General features: G+C 44.4%; 2 protein-coding genes across 7 annotated transcripts in view; one reads left to right on the top strand and one right to left on the bottom strand.

Moving 5' to 3' along the window:
* Window positions 1-68: 68 nt before the first annotated feature.
* tbc1d5 (TBC1 domain family, member 5) lies at window positions 69-21,547 on the top strand. 6 transcript variants are annotated; one of them, XM_030082269.1, is made up of 24 exons: window positions 69-148; window positions 6,507-6,558; window positions 6,829-6,953; window positions 8,350-8,401; window positions 8,550-8,658; window positions 8,894-8,983; window positions 9,145-9,219; window positions 9,888-9,955; window positions 10,044-10,146; window positions 10,547-10,635; window positions 10,767-10,817; window positions 10,900-10,969; window positions 12,150-12,322; window positions 12,413-12,555; window positions 13,213-13,319; window positions 15,087-15,172; window positions 16,378-16,621; window positions 16,658-16,712; window positions 16,902-16,964; window positions 17,991-18,202; window positions 18,397-18,499; window positions 19,577-19,656; window positions 19,760-20,017; window positions 20,291-21,547. In XM_030082269.1, the coding sequence occupies exons 3-24, from the start codon at window positions 6,848-6,850 to the stop codon at window positions 20,585-20,587; spliced, it is 2,634 nt and encodes an 877-aa protein (XP_029938129.1). In that variant the 5' UTR covers window positions 69-148; window positions 6,507-6,558; window positions 6,829-6,847; the 3' UTR covers window positions 20,588-21,547. The 6 variants fall into 6 exon arrangements, with proteins under 6 accessions (XP_029938129.1, XP_029938131.1, XP_029938128.1 ...); XM_030082271.1 differs by lacking the exon at window positions 16,902-16,964; XM_030082268.1 differs by having other exon boundaries at window positions 16,378-16,712; window positions 18,400-18,499.
* Window positions 21,541-27,961, bottom strand: part of LOC115380946 (inactive phospholipase C-like protein 2) — a 23,899-nt gene continuing 17,478 nt past the window's right edge. The window contains exons 10-12 of the mRNA XM_030082262.1: window positions 27,500-27,575; window positions 23,235-23,344; window positions 21,541-23,062 (exon numbers count right to left, since the gene is read on the bottom strand). Coding sequence (XP_029938122.1) covers window positions 22,880-23,062; window positions 23,235-23,344; window positions 27,500-27,575 — 369 coding nt within the window. The 3' untranslated portion in view covers window positions 21,541-22,879. The remainder of the gene's footprint in view (window positions 23,063-23,234; window positions 23,345-27,499; window positions 27,576-27,961) is intronic.

The following is a 27,961-nucleotide window of genomic DNA, read 5'->3' as shown; positions in this document are numbered from 1 at the left end:
ACCTGCAGACTGCAGCACAGCCGCATCATGAGCCTCGGTCACATGACCAGTCAGCTGGTCTTCAGCACATCCGCCTGACCCGCTACTGTTTACAAACCAGCACAGAGTCCGACACGGCAGGATGAGGATCCCTGCGTGAACTGAACAGGTACCTCACCGGGAAAACGAGGGTCCGGGGCTGCTGGCTGCGGCTGGCCGGGCCGGGCTGGTGTCCTTGTGTGTGTACGTGTGTGTGTGCGTGTGTGTGAGCGGCTGAGCTCCAACTTTGTGTCGAGAGCTGCTGTGTCGGAAGTAAACGACAGGCCCGTGTCTCCACTCGGTTACTGCTGACATGCCGGGCTCGTTGTTCTGCTCGGGGGTCATATCTTAACGTCTTCAACACGCCACACACACAACTAGTTTCGCTGCTTCAGTGTGGTTAGCCTCGTTAGCTGCCATAGCTTAGCACGCGCGCTAGCTGCTGCTGCTGCTGCTGCTGGTTGACGTCTCGCTTCCTTGTTAATCCCGCTGCTCCTCTGCACTTTACTGCAAAAAGCAGTGTGAGTATTGATTTTATTGTCACCGCTGGGTGATTTTGTCATGCTGTCAAATCTATAGAGAGGTATTTTTATTTATTCTTTAAACGTTTGAGTCGAAGCTGGGCCATCCTGCAGCAGTTAGTGATGAGTTCAGGGCCATGCAGAGATTCAGGAAAAACTAAAACTCACACACACACACACACACACACACACACACACACACACACACACACACACACACACACACACACACACACACACACACACACACACTGTTTCGTGATAGGTACAGAGTCTCGACTACAAAATATGTTTCCTGGATTTAAACCTGTTTGGTTTTGTTCCTGTTTATGCAAAACTGATTTTGGGGAAACCAGCTGCTATGTAAGTGTTGATATTTGCATCTATTGCAGAAAAGTGAGGTTGGTTTCAGGTCTGTAAATCAAAATCTTCCTGAATGTGCAGTTGGTCTTTTTTCAACCAGCTGTGAGCTCTTCATACATGTTTTATTTTTTTTTTTTTTTTTAACAGTGATTATTAGTCTTTCTGAAATGACCAAGTAAAGGTCAGAGGAAGAACTGCCTCCTTTCAGAATAATCTTGTGACTTCTTGAAGTCTGTGATTGTCAGGACACCCACCGCTGCTCTACTTTCATACAGACAGATGTCTGTCAGATTTCATCTTTGGTAATTGAATCAGGCAGGACCCAGCAAGTTCATGGTATTTTTGCCGAGGTTAAGGTTTGGAGCGTGTTCTCAGGATCTTGCGGAGCATGTGACTGTGAGGACTGCTGAGCTCTCTGTGTGCTGAAGCAGAGCCGTGTGAGGCTGTTTAACTCACCAAATCACTGTGTACTTCTCGGATCACAGCGAGTCAGCGACTGCTCCTTTATGAATATTCACCCTTTTAAACAGCGTAAAAGTGGATTGTTTTGTGTTTGATTTACATGAATACGTTACAATTGGACATTGGATGTGGAGACTCGATTGATTCTTTAAAACCTTGACTATGAGGAATGAAATATAGCAGAAATTTTAAGTGTGAGAAGATGACCCTCCCCTCGTAGAGCTTGACCTGGATTTTTAGAAATGTTTTTTAATCGTATGCAGTCAAAACTGTCTGAATTAGATGCTTTTAATCAAAATCTGTTTTTTATAAATATTCTGTCATTGTCCAAGCTGTTCTTCTGGTGTAGTGGTTTCCCACTTAAACTTAGTTGATTATATCCATTTGCCCTTGCAATGAATTCAGTTATGAAATGTGTTTTCAAGCTCTAAAAAGAAAATAATAGATTGGGGGGGGGGGAATTGCGTCCCTGTGTTGGACTTTTAACCTTTCCTGTGTATATCCTGCCTTCGTCCATAGTCAGCAAGGATTGTCTACACCGTCCCAGAGTCCTCCAGGATAGGCCCGACACACTCTTTCAACATCACTGATTGAAGGGAAAAAAACACCAGGTTACACTTGCTGTATTGTCCCAAAATATAAAATCTGTGGTGGTCATCAGTGTAATATTAAGAGACACATGCTTTCAGTAGGAGAATAGTTTAACCGTTGTGCTCTACAACAATTTGATTGTAGCTTCTCCTAGATTTGTATCTACTGTTCTACTTTCAGTGGTATGTTTTTCCTCTCAGCATTTGACTAAAATCTGTTCTTTAGATTTGTTGAGGTGAAAGTCTGTGCTGAGAAATAGTTTCATCACAATGGAGAATGTAATGACGCCCGGTGTGAAAAGAGAAGGAGAGAAATTTCATAATTAAATGATGTTTGTTCCCAGACTACTTCTGTTTGTGTGTGTGAAGGGAAGTGAGAGTTAAAATGCTGCGTTGCGCATGTTATGGTGACTAATTATAGCTTGAAGTGTGACTGCACAATAAGTTCAAGGAAGACTAAGGAGAGAATCTGTCATCATGTTTGTCTGAGTTCACAAAAAAACAAATATGTGACCCATATACAACCGGTGGAAATTAAGGGGCAAGAGAACGAGTATTGTCAATGCACAAAGAAATTAACTTTAACAACATAAGTGTTTGTTTTCATCTAGAATCATTCTTTTATCGCAATACTCAACAGGATTCATGTGTCGTATGCTCACATGAAGCTGTGTCATCCCACACGCCAACTTTGAGAGAGAAAACAGTTAAAAACTCTTTAAAACTGTTTTTCAGTGGCTGCAGTTTTGACTTCTTGGTCTTTTCCTATTAAATCCCAGCAACACTTCTTCTGCCTCGGAACAGATGGACTCGCTGTTATTTGTCTGTTGATTTATTTATGCATTTCATTATGTATTGATTTGATTATTTCATGAAAGATTCGTGTTTTGAATTATTGAGGTGTCTCCAGGTGCTGCGGATTAAATTATGCAGAAGCTAATTTGCCTTGATTATTATGTGGTAAAGTTAAGGTGTCGCTCTGCGTTCCACTGCAGGAGGAAGTAATGAGAGCAGCGAAAGGCCAGGAGGAGGCCGACTTCAGGCCAGCCCTCTCCAACAGGGCAAGGCCTGGAGTCTTTTAACCGCATCATCTTTCACTCGCTCACAACACAAGGCATGTCTCTTCAAAGAACAAGGAGCTGTGAGAGATCTCCAAAGGGGCCTCTCTGGAAAGTTTAGGCTGTCATTTTATTTTGGGAAAGATGGGACAAAGGACTGGATGTGACTGATAGCCTGCAGGGAAAAAAAAGCCTCCTCAAAATATCTTTCGACACGTTGTGAAAGGGAAATTTTTTAATGTGAATTAACACTCTGTGCAAGATCATTACAGTTTATATTTGTACTCACTCAGGAGACTTTAAATCTTTCAAGCCAATCTTTTCAAGTAATGCTTGGAATTTAACTATTTCTAAATCCAACTATTATTGGAGACACTTAATCACAGTATTCCTCAGTTTTCCCCTATAGTTGTGGATTAGTTCCGATTGTTTAATGGGATAATGTCCTTTTTATGAGAGAAGGGAGAAAACCCCCAACTGATTTAAGCAGAGCATTAGTCTCTGAGAAGAACAGATGTTTCCCAAGAAAACAGGCATATACATAATGCATATGAAATAATTTCTATTTTCACGGCGTGTGTAGCTAATTTATGGAGCCGTGTTCCATTCATATGGTTAATAGGTTTAAGAGATGCCTTTGTTGTGTTATTTCCACAATTAATAAAGTGGAAGAAAATGTAATGCGGTGCCGGCGTGCGCCGTTCTGTTGGCCTGTGGCTAACCATATTCATAAGCGGGGAATAATCCCGAGCCAGAGAGAGAATGGAGGCAGCGTTGGCTAACCTAGATTGTCTCACGCGAAAAGTTGGAGCTTTTCACGCAGCTTGGCAGAGAGGAGTTGGCTCTTGGTTTACCTGGTCGGGATCTTCATGATATTTCTGGCTGTAAACGTATAAATGCAGTTTTTTTATGAAGTGATCAATCTGTTGAGGCGTTAAATTTTCGTCACTTTGCACTATTGAGATGTTTGGCTGTAGAAGGTAACAGCAGTGCCTGTAGAAACCCTCACGACACACAGGAAGAACATGCAAACTCTACATAAAAACTTCCCCAATCCCGAGCTTAATATTCTTGCGGTCATGTTTGACTGGCTGGTTAGTCTCCTGAAACTGAGCATCAGTCCCTCTTTACACCACAGTGTTTTCAGGTGAAAACTAAAAAGTCTTGGTGCATTTTGCAGGTCAGTTTACACAACTGTGTTCAAAGCCATTGAAAACACATTAAAAAAAAAAAAAAACTGCTCTCAAAATAGAACAATGGCAACCTCCGGTCAGTTAAACCAAAAATTTCCTAAATGAAATCATATTTAGTCCTAAACTAAAAATGAAAGGTGGCCTGGTGATCCCTCTGTTCCTGTGTGGAAGCACTGACCCTCCATTTGATTATATTATTGATTCGATGAAGCAGCCGCGTTGCTCTGATTTGATGGTTTAACGTGATTAGATTTGACTCTTTCAGCTGTGACAATCATTGACTTTATATTGCTTTTTTTTCCCTTCTCTTGATATTGATTGCTGAGTTTGTCTTGTAGTTGAGTCTCTGATGTAATTGCCCATCGCCGCCATGCAGAATAATATCTGTGCACGAGCACATATTACTCATCCATTTACCCCACATTGTCGCTTTCCCACGCAGTTTGATGATCTCATTACCATACATATCTGATGGCCACATATATTCGCATCTAAGAGGAATGGCTCTGTCTTATTTATTCCTCTGAACTGTACTTCTTTAATCGTCCTCACAAACTGTGGCCTGTGTGAAGAGGAGTCTGTTGCCATCAGAATATTTAATTAATGCAATAATTTGCCTACTTAATGACCTCATTAGCTTTGCTAGTTATGTTCAATATATCACGGGGAGCACCGAGGAACATCAGGCAGCTCAAGTGCCTCTGGTTAATTTCAGCCATTCTTCACTAAATATAATCGCTGTCAGTGTTTTATGTTATGCTGCGAAGTTGTGATAAAGGCAACAGGAGAATATCCTGCACCGTAGCCCACCGTTTGATCACTGCAGGAAAAAAAAAAACCTTTTTAACCCAGACTGTTGCTTATGTTTTGTTTTTGAAGTCATTTCTACAGATGATTCTGACTGTTTTGTTGAATGAATCAGACGTTTAGATCATTATTGGAAAATGTCGTCTTCTCTACTGATGAGCAATTTGAAAGTAGTATTAAAATAAAGACAAAAAAATGGGATTCTGGGATGTAGAATTATCTGTTATATACAATTTTATGAGCTATTAACAGAACACCATAGTATCTAAAGAGCTTCTAATTTGAAAATACTGTTCTTGAACAAGATAACGCTTTATTCGTCCCGCAAAGGGGAAACTCGCTTATGACAGAAGCTCCACATTGCACAGAGATATAAAGAAATTAAAAAATGATAGATATTAAATATAAAATCTTTTCCAATATCTAAGTGTTAAATATTATATGAAAGGATTATGAATTGCTAACAAGAAAATGGCAATAAAACTTTACAATAAAAGTACACATTTAGAATAATTGACAGTGGATTCTGTTGCAGTGTTACCCGGTTTTATTTTGAATGTTATGAATGAGCTGCGGCAGCTCAGTCCTGGATGGAGGCTGCAGCCTCTCCAAAGGAGGCGGTGGTTTCCATACTGTTCCCTTCTGAAACACGTCCAGCGATTGGCTTTGTCATCAGAGGACTCCTGGAGGTGTGGCAGCTGTCTGAGCTGTGGCCGAAGTCCGATGTGTAGAGAGAGAACGGACACCCTGAGGGACTCCTGTGCTGCGAACCTCCTCATCCCAGATGTGAAACTTCTCACACTGCGGTCTGATGATGAGGCAGTCAGTAGTTCAGGAGGTCAATGGCACATATTTTAAACTGCACAAAACCCACAAAAAACGGTATATGTATGTATTAGTGCATTACTGACTGAAGTTAGAAGATTTTGAAAGTATTTTTTAAAGCCAACATAATATTTATTGATAAAATGTTATAATAATGGCTCACATATCCGATTACGTTATTGGCAAGTTACTATGTTGAAAAAGGCAAAACTTACATCATTGGCCATTATTAATTGTTATAGTAGTTTACAACAATGTAAATAATCCTGAAGGACTCCTGAGGAAGATTATTAGAGGTTATTTTTAATCAGAAATGTAAAAATGTGAAGTATTTTGGTCAATATTAGAAAACTTTGCAGGATATTTCTTTATAAATTGACGATGTATGGTGATACTTATGTCGTCAAAAACGATTCATATTTGTAAATTGTTCCTTTGTTTTTTGTCTTATAAAGGCAGAATGTACATGGTATAGTTTGAATAATGTAGTTTGGTGTGTTTTGCTGCTTGTGTTTGACGCCATTTAAGTGCTCCATGTTTCAGTAATGACCTTTTTTACTTCTCTGTCCTGTGTCTGCTGACGTTTATTGCGCCAATATTTTTTGACCCTTAAACAGCCTTGTTTTTATGGAAGAGGTGTTAAAATTTTATTCTCCTTTCCTCTGGCAGAAACACCCTTTGCTTCTGAGTTTTGACTGAGGAGAGTCGCGCGGCTGTGACGGTAAGTGCAGTGATTTAACTGGTCTGGGAGTGTCCCGTGTGTTTGTCCCGTTTCTCTGCAAACACTGTCACACAGTGAAGGTCAGAGGTCAAGTGTCCGCTGGGAAGTGAAACCCCTCTTCAAGAAAGTGCACCAATAAACTTCAATGCATCTATGAATACCTGGGAGCTCATAGAACCAGAAAATGTTCTGCTTCATCTGAATCTCGTGATTGAAAGTCTCTCTGAGTTATTTACCGTGTCATGTCGTCTTTTCTGTCACGCCCTCCAGGGCCAGCTGGGTCGTGGTCATGCAGCACCCCAATTTTGAGACTCGTCACCCGCTCCAGGCCGACGAGCAGCAGCAGCAGGAGACGGGCTTCGACCCGCTGCACAACTTCAACAAGAACCGCAGCAGTACGTCATCTCTCCCGTGACAAGTTTCAACATGTGGACTAATTTAAACATTCAGTCGTCGGGCTGTTTTCAGCAGAATAGAATCGGCGGTTAAAATGTCAGTTATTCATATGACAGAACAAGAACAGCTCTTTTAAGCAACAACAACAGCAACACTGCTGCAGCATATATAGTGATGAACTACAGTTGTGTGAGATGCAGAATAAGTGTGATCTGAGACGATTTCAGCATAACGTCTGGCTGTGATGTTTTATATATGTTCAATCATACCAGGAAATGGCGCTTTAAATATACTCCTTTCAAAGTTGTGTTCTTCACAAAGGGAAGCTTGAGAACAACTAAACAGGTTTTCTGTAATTTTTAGTGAAACTAGACAACAAAATAATCCTAAAATTGAAAAATGGACGTTACTCAAAAGGGTCCGAGCCATCAGTGTTTTTTAAGATGTCTGGAATGCTTTAACATCTGCAAGCCTCTCTTGGGCACCGTTCACCAGTTTCTTTAGTGTGGTGTGTTGAGGAGATGCTCACACTGTTATAAAAAACATTACACAGAAACTCTCTCTGGACTGCATGTATCAAACTGATTCTTTAATCTTTAAGACATCCAAAAATTCATAGATATTGTTGCAGGTGAAGAGGGATGGTTAAAAATATATGAATTCATTTTAAAAGTAACATAAAGCATCTCATCAGGACAGGGTTTAACAACTTGACAAAATTTAGTTCATGTACTTCTGTCTAATATAGTTTTAGATTAGTTTTAGATATATGAAGGTAAAAATCTGTGTACAGTGATGGGCATACTGACAGAAGCCAGATAGATACAGGCCCAGAGTTAGTCGGTCATGAAAAGCAGAAGTTCATGAAAGAGGTAATAAACGCACATTTCATTGAGTCACAAACTTGGCGAGCCGCGGCCCCCGAGGGCTCAGGGCGTTTTTATGTTTACATATGCGCATGAGAGAGGGGAAATGTTGGGGGATGGCATGTTGTGGAACTGATGAATATTCATCCTGAGCGTCCCTGTGGAGTGATCCTCTCCTGCTGCTAATGTTGATAGACAGCTCTCCGACTGCAGCGCGCGTTCACCTGCAGGCCAAATTAGACTTATTACTGTCAATAAGGAGGAAGAGGAGTACGATGCTTTACTTTCTGTCATCACTTTCACTGCTCCTAGTCCTCTTCTGCTTGGCTGCGTCGCCTGTTTAATAAAAACAAATAACCGATGGGTCATTTGGACTCTGTAAAACAATCAGTTTCTTTTTATGGTCGACAGTAAAGGTATACTTTTGGTTATGGGCTCACATTCGCAAGCTGTGAAGTTTTATTCGCATCCAAGCTGACTCTCTTTCCCGTGGTGTGCGTCTCCACCTCGTGGTTGTGTGTCTTGTCAGGGGGATCGCTTGACAGCAGCGCGTACGCCCAGTCAACCTTCCTCTCGTACAGGTGAGCTCCTCCTGCGTTTTGTACATCATAAACTGATTGTGCTCCAGCGTTACCTCTGGATGACACATCAGATGGAGCACCCTACCCAATTTGGGGTGGAGAAGCTCATAAATCTTCTCGCCCTCTGCCTCCCCCCTCTCCTGCGCAGGAAAGAATGGGACGACTTGTTCCTCAACAGTAATTACCTGGCCAGGATCCGGCAGGCGGGCATCAGCGGTCGGCTGAGGAGCAGCCGCTTTCGGAGCGTATGCTGGAAGGTACCTGCCAAATGGATCAGGCTCCTCTATCCAGTTTGATTAAAGGGGCTTTGGCCAATTCCCTGCCGCAGACAAGAGTGCATCACTGGCAGCTCGCTCCGCCTTTTCGGGTGGAAATGCAGCTCAGAGTTATTTGTGTGTTTGTGGTATCTATTCAAAACAAATTGAAAATGAAGAAAAAGGACGAATTCCTGTTGCAGTATCATGAAGTGACCTGCGCTCCGTGTGTCTGCAGCTGTATCTGGAGGCTCTTCCAGAGGATAAGAACCAGTGGATCAACAAGACCAAGGAGCTCCGGGCCCAGTATGAGAAAATCAAAGAGACGGTGAGAGCGCCCCTCTGTGGCCGCCGTCTGCATTGTGACGGGGAAGTGATCGAGCAGCTTATTTCTCCTATATATTGTGATCAGAAGCTAATTGTGTTCGCTTCTCTTTAATGAGAGATTTGCAGCTCTCACTGATGGCGGTGTTCTTTTTTTGTTTGCAGCACATCACGAACCCCCGTAAGGCTGCAGGCCAGCAGGACCTGGTGGTCAATAACCCGCTGTCTCAGGATGAGGGGGTGAGTGTGGAGCTGCTCATGAGCTGATGGAGGGGTATTTCTGGAAGAGAAGACATTGATAATCGATAATTATTGTTAATAATTGGGCTCAGTTTTCAGGTAAGCTGGAGTTTTTCAAATGTGTTGAAATAATAGTACATAGAGACAATATTCAGGAACTTATTTCATGTAGTTTTTTCATTGCACAATAGTTTTCTAGTTTTTTGTTTGTTTAGCTTGTATGCTTTGTTTTTTTTTTTTTTTTTAAATGATCCAGGTGTGATTCCAGAATTGGATTTTTAATTTCCTGCTAATTACAAAGGGAGACAGATTCTGTGTTCAGCTAATGCCCTTCTTGTTAATAAAACCGAGTTAATAGACTTTTTAGTCAGGCCTCGCAGTCGTCAAACAGCTGGTCGGCGGAGCGTGGATTCATAAAAGTCTGTCTGCAGATGAGCCGTGAATCAAGTTTTATGAAAAGATTTCCACTAATCAGTTAAAGGCTGATGTAACCTTTCAAATGAGAGGCAGACTCAAGTGAGTCCATTTATCTCCCCAGTGCTTTTAGATATACCATGACACTGAGGATTTGGAGTTTGTACTCCAGGTTGTGTTTGTTGATGTTGTATCACAGTCATCCTTTCCACCCAAATGTTCTCACTGCTTTTATTTTCTCTCTCTCTGTCCAGAGCCTGTGGAACAAATTTTTCCAGGATAAAGAGCTGAAGGGGATGATCAAGCAGGACGTATTGAGAACGTGCGTATCTCCGTCACTCTGTTCATCCTCCCTTTCATCCACATCGTGCATGCTCCATGTGCTCTTTCTCTTCCCCCCCCCCCATCAGATTCCCTGAGATCCGTTACTTCCAGGACGAGGACGTGAGGACCAAGCTGACCGACATCCTCTTCTGTTATGCCAGAGAAAATGAACAGCTACTATACAAGCAGGTATGATTGCAGCCGCTTCATAAATCAAGAAAAAAAACACACGTTCCCTCTGTAATCCAGGTGTTGATGTGTGTGAATTTGTGTGAGGGGATGTCACATTACCCGATGGTGTTGACAGAACAACAAAATGCCTTTGTAACCTCGTCGCTGTGGGTGTCTGTAACAGGTGCCAGTGAATGAAAAGATGGCCAGTGCAGCATCTATTTTGCAAACTGGAAGTGACACATGGTCGAGCAGTAGCTAACAATATCTAAATTAAACCTGTCATCGTCGATTATGCATCTCGTGCATCACTATTAAGTGGAGACTGACCACAAATGAACCATATTTTCTCTCACTCCTTCCTGCCCTTAAACGTCTTCCGCTCCTGCCACCCCGGTCCGGTCCTGTCTGTCTGCAGGGGATGCATGAGCTGCTGGCTCCGATCGTGTTTGTGCTGCACTGTGACCATCAAGCCTTCCAGCACGCCAGCGAGACGGCCAGCCCCAGGTCTGTTTGTCCGTACAAAGAAACCCGTTTGGTTAACCTTTTAGACGCCATTAACAACCTGTCGACCTGCACCTGCTTCAGTGCCGTTCTGCCTTTATCCTCACATCTGTTTGGTTTTATTCGCTCAACAGTGAGGAGATGAAATGTCTGTTGAACCCAGTGTACCTTGAGCACGATGCCTAGTGAGTACGCTACTATTTAAAGAAATTCTATCAAACACCTCGTGCCTCTCTGAGTGTTTCCTTTTCTCACCTCTGTCTGCAGTGCCATGTTCTCGCAGCTGATGGAGACAGCAGAGCCGTGGTTCTCCAGCTACGAGAGGGAAGTGAGGAAGGTCAGTCGGATGAATAAAAAGCGGCTTTAACCTCGAAATTGATAGCGCCGTTTTGCCAGAATATTGGCCCATTGTGCTGTCACAAAGCCATGATATATTAACACTCCGTTGCAATCTTGAAGCCTTCACTCCAGCTGTATTTGATAGCAGGATTGGTTGCCATGGCAACAGCCCGTGCATTTTAATACTATAGCAAACACACATTGTGCAACTTCTCTCGGAAACCCAACAGAGGAGCATTCTGTGAAAAATGATTGCAACATTTATCTATATGACTGAATGTTAGCTGCAAGCAGCCCGTCACTACACATTTATAACACACTTTTGGCAATCTAGGGGTGTTTTACTTACTCATGCACAGATTTTCCATTTACAGTCACACATCGGTGATGACAGATGCCATGCAAAGTGCTTATATATCTTGCTGATGCCCGTGATGGAAGCACCGATAACAAGATGGTCTAGAGTTTTTTGAACTGTCACATTCGGGCCTACTACTGCTGTTATGATCAGCAGTTAGAAGCCACTCATTTTTCTATTAGACTCCTGGTTTTGTCTTCAAACTGGGAGACTTTAAAACCCTCCAGACCCTCATGACGCAGAGCCATACGAGTCCCAACGTTTTTCTTGTGACTGCATCACCACTCGGTGAAAAGCCGCCTCGTGTCCTGACTATTAGGTGTTTTTAACGTGAACGAGCAGCAGCGGGAAGTGTTTGTGCCAGCAGTAACTTAATTCAGCACTGCCATGGCTGCAGCAGTAGGACAGTAAACAGTGAGGCAAGGAAATAAAATTGGATTACATGCCGCATTGTTTCTTATGAATCCCCCTTGGTCTCCTGTAGGCAATTTAAACCCGGCGTGAAAGTTAAAGTCTGCCACTCGCAATAAAGACAACAGTATAGAAAGGTAATTACTCAGCGCTACCTTTTCAAGACCGCACCGAGAAATGGTTTGTCATCAAATGCTTGTTATCTAAACTGCGTAAACCTGCAGATTTTGAGAGGAAATTTAGTTCGGACTCAGATAACCACACGCGTTCCCAGAAATAATTCCCTCAAATCATTCTTTGTCAACATTAGTGGGGAACGTTTTATCAGCGAGGGGGACACAGATGCTGCACATTGATATTTACATAATGACAGGCTGCTTATGCAATAATCTCCCCCCGCCCCCCCCAGGGTAAAGAAGAAATGTTGACCAGCATCCCGTTTGCTCGGCCCCAGGACTCGGGTCCCTCTGTTGCCATAGTTACCAAAGTCAACCGTATCCAGGACCAGCTGGTGAAGAAGCACGACATCGAGCTACATATGCACCTCAACCGGCTCGAGATTGCCCCGCAAATCTACGGCATGTCAGTGTTGACTCCCTCTGTCGGTCTGACGTTTATCTGACCTGCAGCCGCGCTCGAATCCAGCTTCACCTTGTTTGTTTCCCTCTTCAGCCGGTGGGTCCGCCTGCTGTTCGGCCGCGAATTCCCCCTCCAAGACCTGCTGGTGGTGTGGGACGCTTTGTTTGCAGACAGCATCACCCTGGATCTGGTGGACTACATCTTTGTGGCCATGCTGCTCTACATCCGAGACGCTCGTACGCTCCATTGATCACTTAAATATCCCAATAATACCATGCGTTGTCTTTGTTGCATGTAATCTGATAAGACAGACGCTTAACTGGAAGAATGTGATTTACTTTATGCTTCATTTAATCTGATGGAGCCTTATTGTTTTGATTAAACTACAGTTCATCGTTTCTGCCGTGCTGATGAGTTGAATTGTGGGTAAAACTTGGTTGCCTGAAACCGCGGTGCCACAATCCTGTATGTTTCAGAAAGCTCCCCGAGCTACGCTTTTTGAAGATCACTCGTTAGATTCAGATGTCAAAAACACGAAGGACACTGATCATCCAAGATCAGGATTGTACCCAACTGGTAGGGCTGGAAAAGTCAGTCCCTCCAGAAACACATTTTTCAGATAAGATTAAATAATGAAGTTAGGCACTAAAACAAAAAAAACGATTGCATTTGGTTGCTGCAGTTGAAGGAATTTGTCTTCAGAAGAAGCTGAATGTCAGAGCTGAACACGCACTGTGCTAGACTCGGCCATGATTTTTATTAATATTTTCAATATTCAGAACTGTGTCTGAAAGTGTTCAACAGAGAGAAGTCTTTAGAGTCTGATTCCAGCATGAAGCCAGTTTGATCCTCGAAAATTGATTCATTTTGTCTGTTTTTTGTTTTCTTTCCAGTCATTGCTAGTAACTTCCAGACCTGCCTGGGCCTGCTAATGCACTACCCTCCGATTGGAGACATTAACGCTCTGCTGCAGAAGGCTCTATTCCTCCGAGATCCCAAAGTAAGCTACAATTATACCAACCTAATTAATTGGGCTAAACAGGGTGTGGATTCCATGTCCTGTTGTGTTATAGAGTGAAGCGAGTGTTGCTGCTGTCGCGTAGTTTTAGTTTGCACTTTCATTATCTGTAACTGGTCACAAGTTAATGGAGTCACAAGGAAATAGAGAAGAGAAAGGAAGAAATGAAAATGAGAGGGGGAAAAAAATGACTGACTGGAGTTTCATTAACTAATTCACGTAGTAAATACTACAAAGGACCAACACTCAGAAAATGTGTCATTTTCTTGCGCAGGAAGTCGATTTGCAGAAGTGAAACACACAGTCGCCTCTGGGCTGCAGTATTTGAATTTGAGCCTTGAAGCATTGACGAGGGTTTTTCCAAGTGTGTGAGCATTAGTTTCCTGCAACAATCGACACCATTGCTCCACGTATGATTTTGAATCGAATCCTATTTCATCATATGAAATGGTTTCAATTGCATTTTTTTTACATTTTTTTCTATCATGATTTCTTCTCAAAAATTATAAATGAAAAATATATTTCAAGAGGAGTGGAGGAAAAATGGGATATAGACACTCCGTAGTTGTTAATTATAAGGTATTTGGACCAGTTTGATGTTAATTTTAAAAAACGATGGTTGACCAGTCGGTCACTACATCCATTTGCTTGCTGAAACAGCTTCTCCTGTGATCTGTGGCCCAATAAATCCAATCAGCTCCATTAGTTTCTTTTTAACTGTACCGAAGAGTGCTTCTGCTTATGTGCTCAACGACTGTAGCGTGTCTGCCTAAATTTATTTACATGGTGTGACTCTAAAACCGATTGAAAGCATGAAAACAATAACGCTTTGTGTTTTAATTTATGGCCTTAACTTCAAACTTTTTTTTCTTAATGTTACATAAAAGTTGGGCAAGTGTCTGTATTTCTGACTTTTTGCTTCCTGTTTGAAAATTTGAAAATAGTCCCATGTGGAAAAATTCTTTTTGATTATGAAAATTAAACACTGACTTCCTAAACACTTTGTGACAGTTGAAGCTGCTTCCTCCTGTACTGATGTTGCTGTTTTTAGGGCAGTGAGAGTGAAACCAGAACAAGATGAAACGTTATAAGCGTGTTTTTAATGTAAAAGTATCTTTTTGTGCACAAATATTGTTCTAGATGTGAATAATTGCTATGAATTGCGAGCAATCAGCATAAATTTCCCGTACTACTTCATCTTTTGCAATCACTCTGTAGGAGGCCTTATTATTCCACTTGTAGAGGGTTCGTATGCTCCCTGTCTTTAAACAGAAGTGCCGTCTCTTTGTGAGTTTAAGTTCAGCCTGGTTCTTCTTTGACGTTGGCGAACACCTCACCGTCCTGGTACAAATAATCCCGAGTCACGTCGTCCAAACTCACTGACCTGTACGCCCAAACACAGCGACTCACCGCTCTCCTGTCCGCCGCTCTCCTGGGATCAAAATCCAGGAGAGCGCTGATCCGACGTGACAGCGCTGCCCCCCGGTGAACGGCCATGTCACACCGCTTCCCCTTCATATTTACACCTGAGGGGGCGTCGTCCCAAATCACTGGGGGAGAGAGAGGAGGCGGGATGGAGGCTCGATCATAAGTTCTGATTCATAAATGCACTTGTTTGTCTACATATTCATGCATGGGCACAGATGGTCGCTTGATTTGTTTACTTTCTTGTTATTTGTCATGCACAAGTCTTTTTTTTTTTTTTTTTTTAAGGTGTGTGTGTGTGTGTGTGTGTTCTTTCTCTTGCAGAACAATCCTCGCCCTGTGAACTACCAGTTCCAGCAGAACCTGGATTATTACAAAACAAGGGGAGCTGACCTCATGAACAAGACACGGTACGAATCGATACGATAATCACTGATACAGTGCATCTTCACCAAAGAACACCAATGACCATGAGTGAATTATGCTTTTCCTAACATTGTTTAGGTGATGATTTAATTTGAATATAAAATAAATCCCTTCAGGAAGAAGAACAAAAAGTTTCGTAAAAAAAAAAAAGTACTGGAAATTATGTAAACTGAAAATACAGGTGATGCTCAGAATTCTTGAAGCATAGAATACATTTCATACGGTGTTGCTTTGCATGCCTTGACGAGTCTGACGAAGCGACCCACAGCTGGTTTGACAGACACAATTATCGGTTCAGTTTTCAGTGTCTTGCAGGTATGTCACTCCAAAACATATTTTTCCCCACACACTCGCAGGCATTCTTGAAGCGCCTCCTCCTCAACATTAAAACTGACTTTGATTTGCTTCCCCGCCGAGCGGCGGGCTCAGATTGTTTCCTCGTCTGCCGCCTCTGAAGACGTTCCTCTTCTATATCTGTTAGCACAGTGCTGCGCATCTCTGCACACACAGCCACCTGTAGATTAATCAGACCGGATCAAAACTTTGACAGAGGCTGTGCGGAAGTGTGGATTTAGGACTCGCCCATAAAAAGACAGCGTCTTTGTACAAATAGATCTGAAAACACCACTGAGAACCTTTAAATAAACAAAAGTAGAACTCACTTGAGATTTGCTGCCCTCAACAGTGAAAGGATTTTTTTTTATTATTATTATTGTGAATGTCTTATTATACCGAGAAAAAAACCCATGTGGTTATTATCTGTTCTGGTTTTTAATTAAGTCGAATGCCAAGAATAAACATCATATGATGATTATTACCATTAAAAAGCCTCACCCAGCTATCAAACCTCACTTTATCATCCAATCATTGGTTGTTTAGACTCATTAATGTTAATATTAAAGTCTTTACTTGCTTCAGATTCGTAACACTGGATCCTAAATATAGACTTCAAAATGTCATTATTTCTTTACAAATTGAAAATGTTGAGATTATTCCAAGTGACTAATTTCAATTTCTAATCTGTTAAAGAAAGTAACAAAAAAATGCATGTTTTGGAATATTTCAGAAAAGCTTAACATATATTTTATATATATCAAAGAAGCTGCTGAGTAAGTCAAGTGTAGTGCTGTTTTACAAAAACCATACATCTGACATGTTTTCTCAGCTACTTCTCTTTCCCTTCCTGCAGAACCCCTTCGAGTACAAAAGCAGCTCCTCTGAACATCAACAAGGTCTCCAGCAGCCTGCTGAACTTCGGCAGGAAGCTGATCGCTCCGGCCATGTCGGGGGCGTCCAGCGGCATCTCGCCCATCAACAGCGAGGTCCACTCCTCCTCCTCATCCTCCTCGTCCACGTCCCCTGCTTCGGCACCGGCGCCCGTCCTGCAGCACCCGCTGGCCGACCCCCCCGCCCCGGCGCAGACCCAGACCCAGGCTCAGGCCCAGGCTCAGGTCCAGGTCCAGGCCCAGACTCAGCACTACCGTCTACTGAAGTCTGAAAGCATGCCTGTTCAGCTCAGCAAAGGTGAGTGCGTGGGAGGGGGGAAAAAAATAAAACCCAGCAACAAACGTGCACCAAATTTATTGCAGAACCACCAGCTTCTAATGTTCATTTGAGTTGAGGAATCACCCGCACGTCCAGTTTCACGTTGATGTCACTTCCCTGGTTGTGTTTGGACGTGGCGGCGTCAGCTTTGACTCTCCTGTCTGTCAGATGGAGTTTCAGGTGGCGCGTCTCAGGTCTCTCTCCCAGCCCAGACTCACACTGACACACAAGGTAACTGCTGTCATGGCAACCGCTTGTGTGACATGCGCCCCCTCACAACCCCGTCCGACCTTACTTCTGTCCCTGCCGCTGCATGTCGGGGCGCCAAGCGTGTCGTCCGGTGTGTGTACATCTGTTCATGCTCGTCGGGAGTATCTGAAGCGTGTCATACCCGCAAATGGCCAGCAGGGGGAGATGACAGCCCGCCGCATCAGACATGATGGCATGAACGTATAGATGTTTTTTGACCTCTGCTGTCAGTCCTGCTTCTTGTAGAGGAGAGAGCTTGTGGTGCTTTTATTCGCCTCTGTAGATGTTGATCCGTCTTGTGTGTTCCTAACAGATCTATTGATCAACAGATTTACGGCCGGTTGATGAACGCAAAAAAAAAAAAAAAAAAAAACCTTTTATGAACCGATTAATCACATTTGCATTTAAACGATGCATTAATGAACATCCTTCACCGTGCAGCAGCAGCAGCAGGAGCCCTCAGTCTGACTTTCCTCCCGACTGCTGCCAACACTTAACAGCTGGCCGGTCAGAGCTCCTGCTGCAGCTCTCTGGGCTGCAGACTGCTGCACATCTTGACATTACTTTAAACAGATTGTGGGTAGAGTGGCTAAATTCAGGGATGAAAAAAAAAAAAAAGGAAAGACAGGCTAATTGATGTGTGGAAAATTGAAAGTTTTACAGAAAATGTTAATTCACTTAGGATATTTTGTCATTAATTTGGTATTTTCAGACAAATTAGGCAGAGAGTAAATTACCTGGCAAATTCAGTGGACTTCAGATCAGTGAATTATTGAAATGCTAATATATGTGCATGATTGACAGTTAATGATGAGATTCTGGTTGCTGTTCTGCAGTCCTGATATTACTACATCTTATAATTTGCACTCTGTTAAGTAATTTTGGTTTCGCATTTATTGCTGAAAATACTAACACGGTCAGAGTGCAGAGACTTTTCTGGCTTCATAATGTCACCAATGGTTTGTCCTCTGTCCTTTCTCCTCCTTGCCTTCTTTCTGCGTCTCTCAGGCCAAAGCTCCCGGACAGTCAGCTCGTCCCCGAGCATCGAAAGTCTCCCTGGCGGGCGAGGTCAGTCCGCCGCCGCCTCCCCGCCTCTTCCCCTCTCCAGAGGGAGTGACGTCAGCGCCTCCTCCCCGCCTCTGTCCGCCACCAAGAAAGAGTCTTTCTTCAACATCACTCGCTCCCGCTCCCACAGCAAGACCATGGGCAAGAAAGAGACGGTGAGCTGTTCGACCCCAACGTCTGTTCCGGTGACCTTTGTTATTTTCACCCTGCCGGGTTGATGCGCGCCGCCCGTCTCGCCTGTCAGTTTGTCTCACGTCCCTCGTTCCTCACAGCTCCGGCCTCGATCTTTCCCGGTCCCCTTCTCTTTCAAATCATCCCCTGATTCATGTGCATGCGTGTGCTGTGTCAGCAGGACGAGGACCTGGAAGCGCAGGTATCCTTCCTGCAGGGCCAGATCAACGACCTGGAGGCCATGAGCAAGTACTGTGCCAAGATGATGAACACACACATCTGTGAGTGCGGCTGCAGATCATTCTAACCATCCCAGGCATTAGACTGACATATACGGAAAATAAAGTAAAGTGCTGCTCCGTTTAGGCAAGATTTGGACTTTTCTGTAGTAAATTCATCCAGAATTTTCATCCAAATACTGTATTGAGCTTAAATTACAGCTCTGATATTAATTTAACTAGGATGGTTCTTGTTAACTGTGCTGTGTTAACTTTATTGCACGTGAATTACTGGTGTAATCTCCCTTGTCTATTATCTTAATTTTTGTACGTAGGTCCAAGTGGGCACAGTTAATATGAAAGTGCAGTCTGGATATTTTAGTTGTATTTTGATTGCTACTGCACGGTGGAGTAGTGGTTGGAGTGCTGGTTTCTGAGAGGAGGCTCTCTGCCTTCACCTGCAGAGCCTTGTCGGTATAAAAGAAGAAGTGGACAAAATGGCTAAAGACAGAAAACAGAGACAGTATTGTAGTTTAAGACAATAAGCTGCGCCAGCTGATTCCAAATGAGTTTATTTGCTAAATGATAATGAACCAGGTGTCTGCAACCTGCAGCTCTAGATTAAATTTTTTTTTTTGTACATTGTACAAATTAAGGATTCTTCTGGATAACAATGGTTTGAAAAAACAAATTAAAATTGCTCAAAGGGCTACAAAAACAATGTTCATTGTTCCAAATTGTAGTTATGGAGCACCAGACATGCCATCCTTAATCTAAAGGTTAAATATTGCATCTCCAGACGAGTTTCTTTTGGTATAAAGACGGCTGAAGCAGCTCTTTTAGTCATAAAGGTTGCAGACTCCCATGTGGCTCTTAAGCTGAAGTCTGGCACTGAGAATGCAGAAGGTTAGGGGCTAATATCGAAGTCTTTAGACCTGGGAAACTGCCTCCGTTCATCTTATGGAATGTTCCTGACAGTGAGCGTGCCCTCAGGCCTGCCGTTTCACTCTAATTGGAAATCGGTGAGGGGGTCCACAGCCTTTCCAAAAGCTATCTGGTGGGGGGGGCTACAGAGAAAAGAGGCTGGGAAAAATGCTGCTGCTGTAGACAGTTGTGAGTGACGAGTACATTTGCCAACAGGTAAAATCCAAGACGTTATTCTTCAAGAACACCTGGAGAAGGAGGATGAAGTCTTGGTGTCGCTGGCTGGGCTCAAACAGGTTGATTCTCCACTGATACTTCAGATACAAAACACGCACGACCGTCTGTGAAATCCGCCTGTGAATCACCTCGTCTGTCATCTTTATTTTCCGTTCCTGTCAGATCAAAGACATCCTCAAGGGGGCGCTGCGCTTCAACCAGAGCCAGCTGGAGGCTGAGGAGAACGAAGAAATCACCATCGCTGACGACCACTACACCTCCACCGCGGCCGCCGAGACCGCCCTGACCAGCAGCAGCCACCTCGGCCAGCTCCACCAGCGAGGAGCGGCCGGCAGGCCGAGCCGGGACTCCGACCTGGACGGCAGCGGGAGCGCGGACGAGAAGGAGGAGGAGCAGGCCGCGACCCCACCTGAGCAGCAGGTCAGCGATCAGAGCTGCTGCTCTGCTGCTCAGCTTTAGACCCCGCCGGTCCCCCATCGTGTGGTCTGCTTGTTTGACCTTTAATCCAGGATTTAAATCTGATCGTTTTCAGGTCCACAGATTGCGTCCTGTCTATTCTCGCAGGATTAGACCACGTGACAGAAAAATCTGTCGCGCTAGAAATGAATCAGAGAACATGAAAATACTCAGTTCACGTGTCTCCTGCAGCCGCCGCCGCCGTTCACAAACAACTGTCTGAATCTCCCCTCGCAGGTGGCGTCCTCTCTGGGCTCAGAGGGTAAAAACTGGGACGATTACATCCTCGTGTCTCAGGATGGAGATCTGCATGCTGAAGGAGGCGGCGTCGCAGTGGGAGGACGGCCCGTACCGCAGCACACCCCTCCAGCCAGGCGGGGGCGCGGCATGGTGCGGGTGGAACCGGAGGGCGCGGCCGGGACTTTCCACGACCCCCTGATGGCCGCCGCCACCTCGGGCTCCTCCAGCCCAGACGAGGGCTCCACCCACAGCAAGGACTCTGACTTTACCATCGTGAACCCCAACGACCTGTGAACGGCGGACCGGCCCCGCCCTCCGTCTCTCTGACCCGCCCCGAGGAACCGAGTGCCGGTCGGCGACGGGGACCCGGAGTCCCTGGTGGCGGAGAAAAGAAGAAGATTGCACATTTGGACTGTGACGCATTGAGTCACATATTATTCTCTGTCTCTTAAACTGTCATCTGTGCCACCTGAGCTGATGCTGTCTGCGGTCTCATCCACCGTCTGCCTGTCTCGTCGTCTCGCCCAGTCCCATCCACCCTCACCTGTCACTTCATGACGTGTAACTGTAATTCCCCGCTCCGCAGAGAGAGGGCGCCATCGAACTGCTGACCCCCCCAGTCACTACAAGCTCACTGTCTGAACCTCAAACTGCATTTTAACCTCAAGGGACGACCGTCTGAGTGTGAAACTCCTCTAAGTGTGGAGATCCGGCCATACCTCTGCCTGTGCTGCGTCTGTCTGTCTGTCTACGTCCCACAGAGGAAGCTTCTTGTTTTGTTTTTTTTTTGTTTTTTTTTTTCTTTTTCTGTAACGTTCAAAGGAAAAGGATGACGTCCTCGTGTCGCTCGTCGAGGGCGAAGCTGCCCTCCCCTCCTGAACCAGTGCCTCTGACCATTACTCTTCTCTCAGCCAAACAAAACCTAACTCTGTGATCTTATTCTCTTTTGTTAGTTAGCTTTTTTTATTTGATAGAAAATCTTCTCTTTTTTTAACCATTTAGAAGTTTAATTTCCCTTATAAAATGATTAAATTATGGAGTAGGCCTGTTTTGTTTTTTTTGCGTTTTGTTTTTAAAATGGATTCCAAGTGTGGACGTTTTTATTGTGTCAGTTTTCATTTCTCACATCACACGTGAGCAGGTTTTGTGTTTTGGTGAAATGATGTAAAGCAGCACACAAAAGAATGTCCCTCTAGCTGCCCATTCAGCAAATTTAACCGTATAGACCAATAAAAACTACATTTGCTCTTGCTACAGACTGAAGCCACTGTGTTTGCTTGGGGATACTTTGCTTGCTTTTATGATACCGAGGTAAACTTTAATGCGTTTGTGTACAGAGGGTCCACACCGCTGCTGTGTATGATATAGCTCTGTTTGATGCTGTTAAATTTCTAGTATTTCTTCAAAACATTAATTTTTTTTACCTTATTTATTCATTTTTTTTAACCTTTGAGTCCGGAAACTACAAGTGAAAAGTGATAAAATCCTTTTTACCTGCTACATGAGAGCAGCAGCAGGGGTCTGTTTCCCGTGCGCGTCAGGTGAGCGTCCCAGCTGTCGTCTCTGCAGACGCCGTGTTCCATGTGTCGCCGCCAATAAGCGCACATCAAAGTGAACGTCTCCCAGAAAAACAGCAGCGGACATCAATCGCTTAAAAACTAGTTTATTTCCATCCCGACTCTTTAGGAAGGAAGTGGTGAGTTACAGAACGGGTCGAGCTGAATCTACTGCACCAGTAATGCGTCTGGAATGTTTTCAATCTGGGATCAATAACTTATGTAAAATATACTTTACGGCAAAAGGATAGAATTACATACTAAAAATACTGTACAGTGTTTTCCACATAAAGTGAGCACTTCGATCACAGGTGTAAAATGGCTCAGGGGAGGAAACGATCTGAAATGTAACTGGTCCAATTAGCACAATATTTTCAAGGGAATACAAAAATACAGAAGATTTCATGAGATGATATTTAGAGGGTGAGGTGGATTTTGTGGCGGGACACAAACCTCGAGGTGACTGGATGAAAAGCAGCAAATCGGGATCAAAATAGATCTAACTGGAATAATTTAGACTGAACTGATCCGTTTAAATAGAAGAGGAAAAACCTGAAACGTCCACGGATTCACCCGTAAAGTTTCCCATCTTTAAGCTGCAGTCGAAACGTTCTGAAATCTGATTTGAAGGGTTGAGTTGATAGAAACTTGCGGTGAAGTCCGAGCTGGCACTCGTCCCAGGCTGGTGTCTAGAAACGCTGCAATATATTTTGCCTCTCTTCATGACACGTCTGGAGCCTCAGGAACATTGCACATAAGAAGGGAATAATAAACATTTGATGTATTTACAGTTTTAAGACAAATAGCTGAACCTTGGCTTTAAATCTGACTACATTCATCTCTCAGCGCTGCAGTTCCTGCGTCTCCTCTCAGGCGTTTACATTCGGTGACTCTTCTGTCCGCAGAGTCCGGTTCTTTGCCATAATACTCCCAAAGTACTAAAAAGGTTTCCCACCGCGGCAGATTAAGACGGTGGAGTAAATGGAATGACGCCGAGACGCTTTGCCACGGCGGGTTGGTCGTCGGCTCGCTACGCCGAGGGTCCTCGGGCGTTGGCGGGCGCTTGGTCCTCCGGGCCTCGTCTCGTCTGCGAGCGGACCCTCCTCAGTCCCGCGCCCTCCTTGGTGAGGTTTCCCGTCAGGGCGGCGTCGTGCACCTGCTTCATATTCTCCTGGACTTCGGCCTTGGCGTGTTTCAGCAGGTCCGCCTGGCCCTGCGGAGGCAGGTCAGAGGTCAGGAGAGCAGCAGAAAGGAGCAACTGTTTGGAAGCCGGCGGCTGCTGAACTGACCCACGCCTCAGGCTGTTTTTTTTTTTGTTTTGTTTTGTTTTTTTTTTTTGGCTCTCTGGGTCAGATTCTGGTTTTTGTCGTGAGAGTGCTGCTGACCTTCAGGATGGTGATGTTCCAGCTGAAACTCTCCAGCGCTCGACTGATCTTACAGCCCTTCAGCCCCTCCTTCGTCGCCAGGCTTTGCAGCTTTTCGTGGAACTCCATGGCTACAACAAAAAAACAAATCTAATCATTACTGATCATATTGACTTTCTGGGGAAAAGATTGTTTGGTGAGCTTGTTTCGAAGATGATTTTTCAAATATCGCCATGCAAACATAAAATGATGATAGTAAGTCATCAAACTGCCTAAATGATTCAAGCAGACTGCGCAATAACACTGCAGTTACAAAACCAGAATATTGACTCCATTTGTCATATCTGTTCACTTTGCAGGCTGTTGACTAGCGAGCTATTTAACATTTGAAAGATTTCCTGCTCCGCAGTATTTTTTTCAAATGCGATCTGTCAAACGCCACATATCATGTTACGTCGATGTGATTTTTCACTGAGATGTGACAACATGTAATTTAGTTCTAAAGCTCTGACAGGCTCTTTTTTCTCAATTAAAAGAAAATAACGCAGCCACATCACAGCACCAATGACTTAAAGCAGTGACAGAGAACCAGGCTGGAATGACTGAGCTACAAACGCTGCTCTGAGTATTAGAGTCCACATACTGCACGGTTTAACTCCTCTGAACGGCGCAAACACAACAGAGGATAATTTCAGTCAAGCTCAAAACAAAGTGCCTCAACAAAACCCAACAAAGAGCGACAGAACGCCATGGCTGAGGACGGTGTGCACGCGCCAGAGAGGGATTTGAAGGTGAACCACCGTGTTGCTCGCCAGACTCCTGCTATGACTGCTTTGTGTGTGTGTGATGGGTAAACACTGTTACGAACAGCCGACACTTAAAGGAAGATGTCCCAGATTGATGGGGTTTAATTGGTAAATCAGTCTTGTGTTTGTTGAGTATTACGGCTTTGGACTTTCAGTCCATCGTATTGAGACTGAAGTCGAGGCTCAAAGGCACTCGGAAGGAGAAAATAAGTCAAAACTCTCATAATTGTTTGACTTTTTTAGTTATTTTTGTCAAACACGAAGTGACAATCAAAAATGTAAAGGAATGATATGAGGTGTGAAAAGAAAACCAGAGAGGAAGATTGTCAAAGACACAGAGACGCCGTCATGGAAGTCAGGCCAGCGGCCAGTTTGGAGTGTGTGCAATTACTTGTGCTATGTGTGTGTTTGTGTGTGTGCGCGCGTGTGTGGCTTCCTCTGGTCGCCCCGGGCCACTGTCCCACTGTTACCATGGTAACCCGGAAGTGGGTTAACATAGGGCACACATCAATGTGAGCCATCAACGAGAGCCCAGACGTTGAACATGCCAAGTCTCGGACCACACACACACACACACACACACACACACACACACACACACACACATTGGGCACGAGTGTAATTTACTAATTCCAAACACATAATTTCTCCCCGCCACAAAACCTCTGGAAGCGTGGACACACACCTGCACACACATACGACGTCGCTGCTCCACACACACACACACACACACACACACACACACACACACCTACATAAGTTGCCTGAATAATAACCTTTACCGCAGGGTTGCTAGGCAACTCAAAGCCTACGTGCCAGTATACCGTGAGCGTGTGTGTGTATGTGTGTGCGTGTGTCTATTTCCCTGTGAAACCAAGCGAAGCCAAGGGAGGGAACAATATTTCCAAGCCAATAGTAGGACAAGTGTGCGCACACACACCCACACACACACACACACACACATAGAGGAACAGGGTCCTCACCAGGAGGCCAAAATAACCTGAAGGGCGAGCGAATCAGGACGTAGCTGGCATGTGTCCCTTTCACTTCCTGTCCTCTGACTGAACCGTGAGCAGTCAGGATGGAAAAGATCAGACTTCAAGTCTGATCAAGTCATTAGGATACAACCACGCTATAAGCCGTGAGTGTAAAAAATCTGTACTTCCAGATGCATGCCACAGCATGATACAGATCAGGAGACCGACTGGGGTGGGAAGCAGCTGATCAGCTGAGGTTCATAAAGGGTTAGTTCACCCAAAACACAAGCGAGCGTATCGGGGAAGCCACAAGGCTCGATTTTCCCAAGTGTACAGACTTTGACACAGTTTAAGGTCGAACAGCAGGGTTGAAGGTGGGGGAGAGGAGGGTCATGTCACAGTCCTACTTCTACCACTCATCACTTTAGACGGTGTGTATGGAAGCACGGGAACATAATCCACCATCTCTCATGCTTTAGTTTTTAATTTTATAGATGGCTGAGTAGTGCCTCACAGCAAGCACCATTATTACAAATGTCTGTTGTCAAGTATTTCCTGAAGTGCTGCAGGTCAACAGATGTCATTAACTACTGCTTTGGCCTCACAGAAACAGGCTTTTATCCCTCACCTCAGAGAAGGTCTTTCAGACACAGCTGGTTTAAATCGTCTGAGATTAAATGAAAACTGTTGAATCGTATTCTGTACATGCTGTTCCTGTACAACAACATTGTTCCTGGAAAGACATCTCTCAGAAAATATGTATAGATTAACACAATCCCTTGTGAATATTCTATTTTTGGTGATCCCTGGTGATCCAATTTCCCTCCTTGCTCTAAGTGCACAGAGGTCTCACCCAGAAGCAAACTAGACTCTTTCAACAATAGACTGAAGCTTCTTTATGTGGCTTTAATGTGAGATTTTCACAGATGTGCTGTAAACCAGAGTTCAGTGTTTTTCGGTGTTGCTGTACCACCTGATAAATCCTGATATTGATGTGAATTCATCCTGCCTTCACCCTCGGTGCTGTTGCCTCCAGCTATCTATCTCTGCCACTCATCTTCCCACGGCTTCTGTCTCCCTCCGTGTTCCACGTGTCTGCTCTGATGTAAATTCCAGACATCCATCTCTGCCACCAACAGTCCCACAGCTCCCTCCAACTGACCTGTTTATGTCTTTCCCACTGCCCACCCACTCTTCCCAGGCGGAGAGGAGGGCCTCTGCCTCGGGATCACCTGATCACCGTCTTTTACTCCACGCACACAGGAAGAGCTTTGTTCGCCAGATCAGACCCCGGGCTCTGCGGCCGCTCTCATTAGATGAAGGTACTGGCACCGGGCCGACAGCACAGGGCTGACAATCCCACATTCAAATCCCTCTTTTTCTTAACGTTGTGCTCACACATTAGAGCTCGAGTGTAAGGATGTGACACAGTAACTGGCCTTCGCTGCGGTTTTGCCCCGTGAAGCGAGTCGATATGTGACTTTCTGCTGGACCACTGCAGACAAACACAGGCGAGAATACAGTCCAGCGCAGGATACAGTGAGTCTGGAGCAGATCTGTAAACAGCATTTATCTCCATCAAATATCCTCACGGAATCCACAGTGGCCTCAGCTGAACCGTGGTCCTTCTGTGAAAATATAATTTCACTCCAGGTTTATCTCAAGTTTTCTATTGTTTTTTCCTTTTGTTCTTTCTAGTTATACCTCTCCCCCTTATCGTGCCAATGAAAAAGAAACATGCAGACATTTGAACTCTTATTAAACACTCACATTACCCTTTTTGCTTTTAAAACTCGATAATATTAAATTCATGCCTGCAGATTTCAAAGTTAACCACTTAAGACACAAACTATACCATGGAGGTTTTAAATTGGTTGCACCAAGCCGCCGCTTAACACTGCAAACATCAATCAGGCTGTCTCCTGGGTGTCAGCCAGCCTGAATCAGAGTGAGGAACGTGACATGGGTAATGTGAGCGCAGCGGTGTGTTTAAGGCGTTGTTTATTGCCACTATGCCAACAGTGTGTCTGACTAATGTCACATGACCCAAGGGGCCCCGCTGGAGTAAACAAACCTCTGCCAGAGATCACAGAACCGATATCAGCAGGTCAGATTTTCGTGCCCTTCCCTGAAGACGCAGGAGGATGATTGAAGATGGGAGTTTTGCCAGTTTGAACCCCGTCCGTCCAAGACACACAGATGAAACAGTTAAAATTCTTGTCTCAACTAATCTAACAGCAATTAGACAGATGCCTGCGCGAGATGAGAGGAGAAAGGAAAGGCAAGGAAGGCAGCTGACGACAAAGGCATGTTTTTAGAGAGTATACGAAGCAAAGCTGAAGAGCCTGTGTAGGAGTTGTCACGAGTAAACGAGGAACATGGGCCTAGCCCGGGGTCTGTTTGATTACACACACACACACACACATACACACAAACCATAAGACATGCTCCACATAGCAGTATCTAATGCAGCCACACCAGTGCAGACACACTGCCTACGCACCCGTTGTCTGTATGTGCAGGATCCTGTCGTAGATTCCAGTGGAGAGCTCCATCACAGCTCTGCTCGCCTGGACCATCTGCAGTCAGGGAAACATCCATTAGCACGAAACACAAATACACACATGGCTGCAGCGCACCATGCAACCTGAACTTACTCTGCACTCCTGCTTACAGTAAATCACACCGTTAAGGATGCACACAGTCTTGAAAACAGACGAGTGTAAATCAATCTCAGCTCGATGTTCCCGATAAGCAGCATATGTTTGTTGAAAAACTGTGGAAATTGCCAATTGGAGTTGAAATTGCAAGAAAATACATGCACACACACTTGAGGGTCCAAAAAAAAAAACCTAATGTGAAAGCTTTTTCTGAAGTGATGACCAGGCACTCGTGTATTCATGCACACGACACACACACACACACACACACACACAAACACACACACAGATGATACGAGTAGCTT

The sequence above is a fragment of the Salarias fasciatus genome, chromosome 22 (genome assembly GCF_902148845.1).
Source record: "Salarias fasciatus chromosome 22, fSalaFa1.1, whole genome shotgun sequence".
Taxonomy (NCBI): Eukaryota; Metazoa; Chordata; class Actinopteri; order Blenniiformes; family Blenniidae; genus Salarias; species Salarias fasciatus.
Note: the sequence above shows the minus strand (reverse complement) of the source record. Positions and strands in the feature narration are given on the sequence as shown.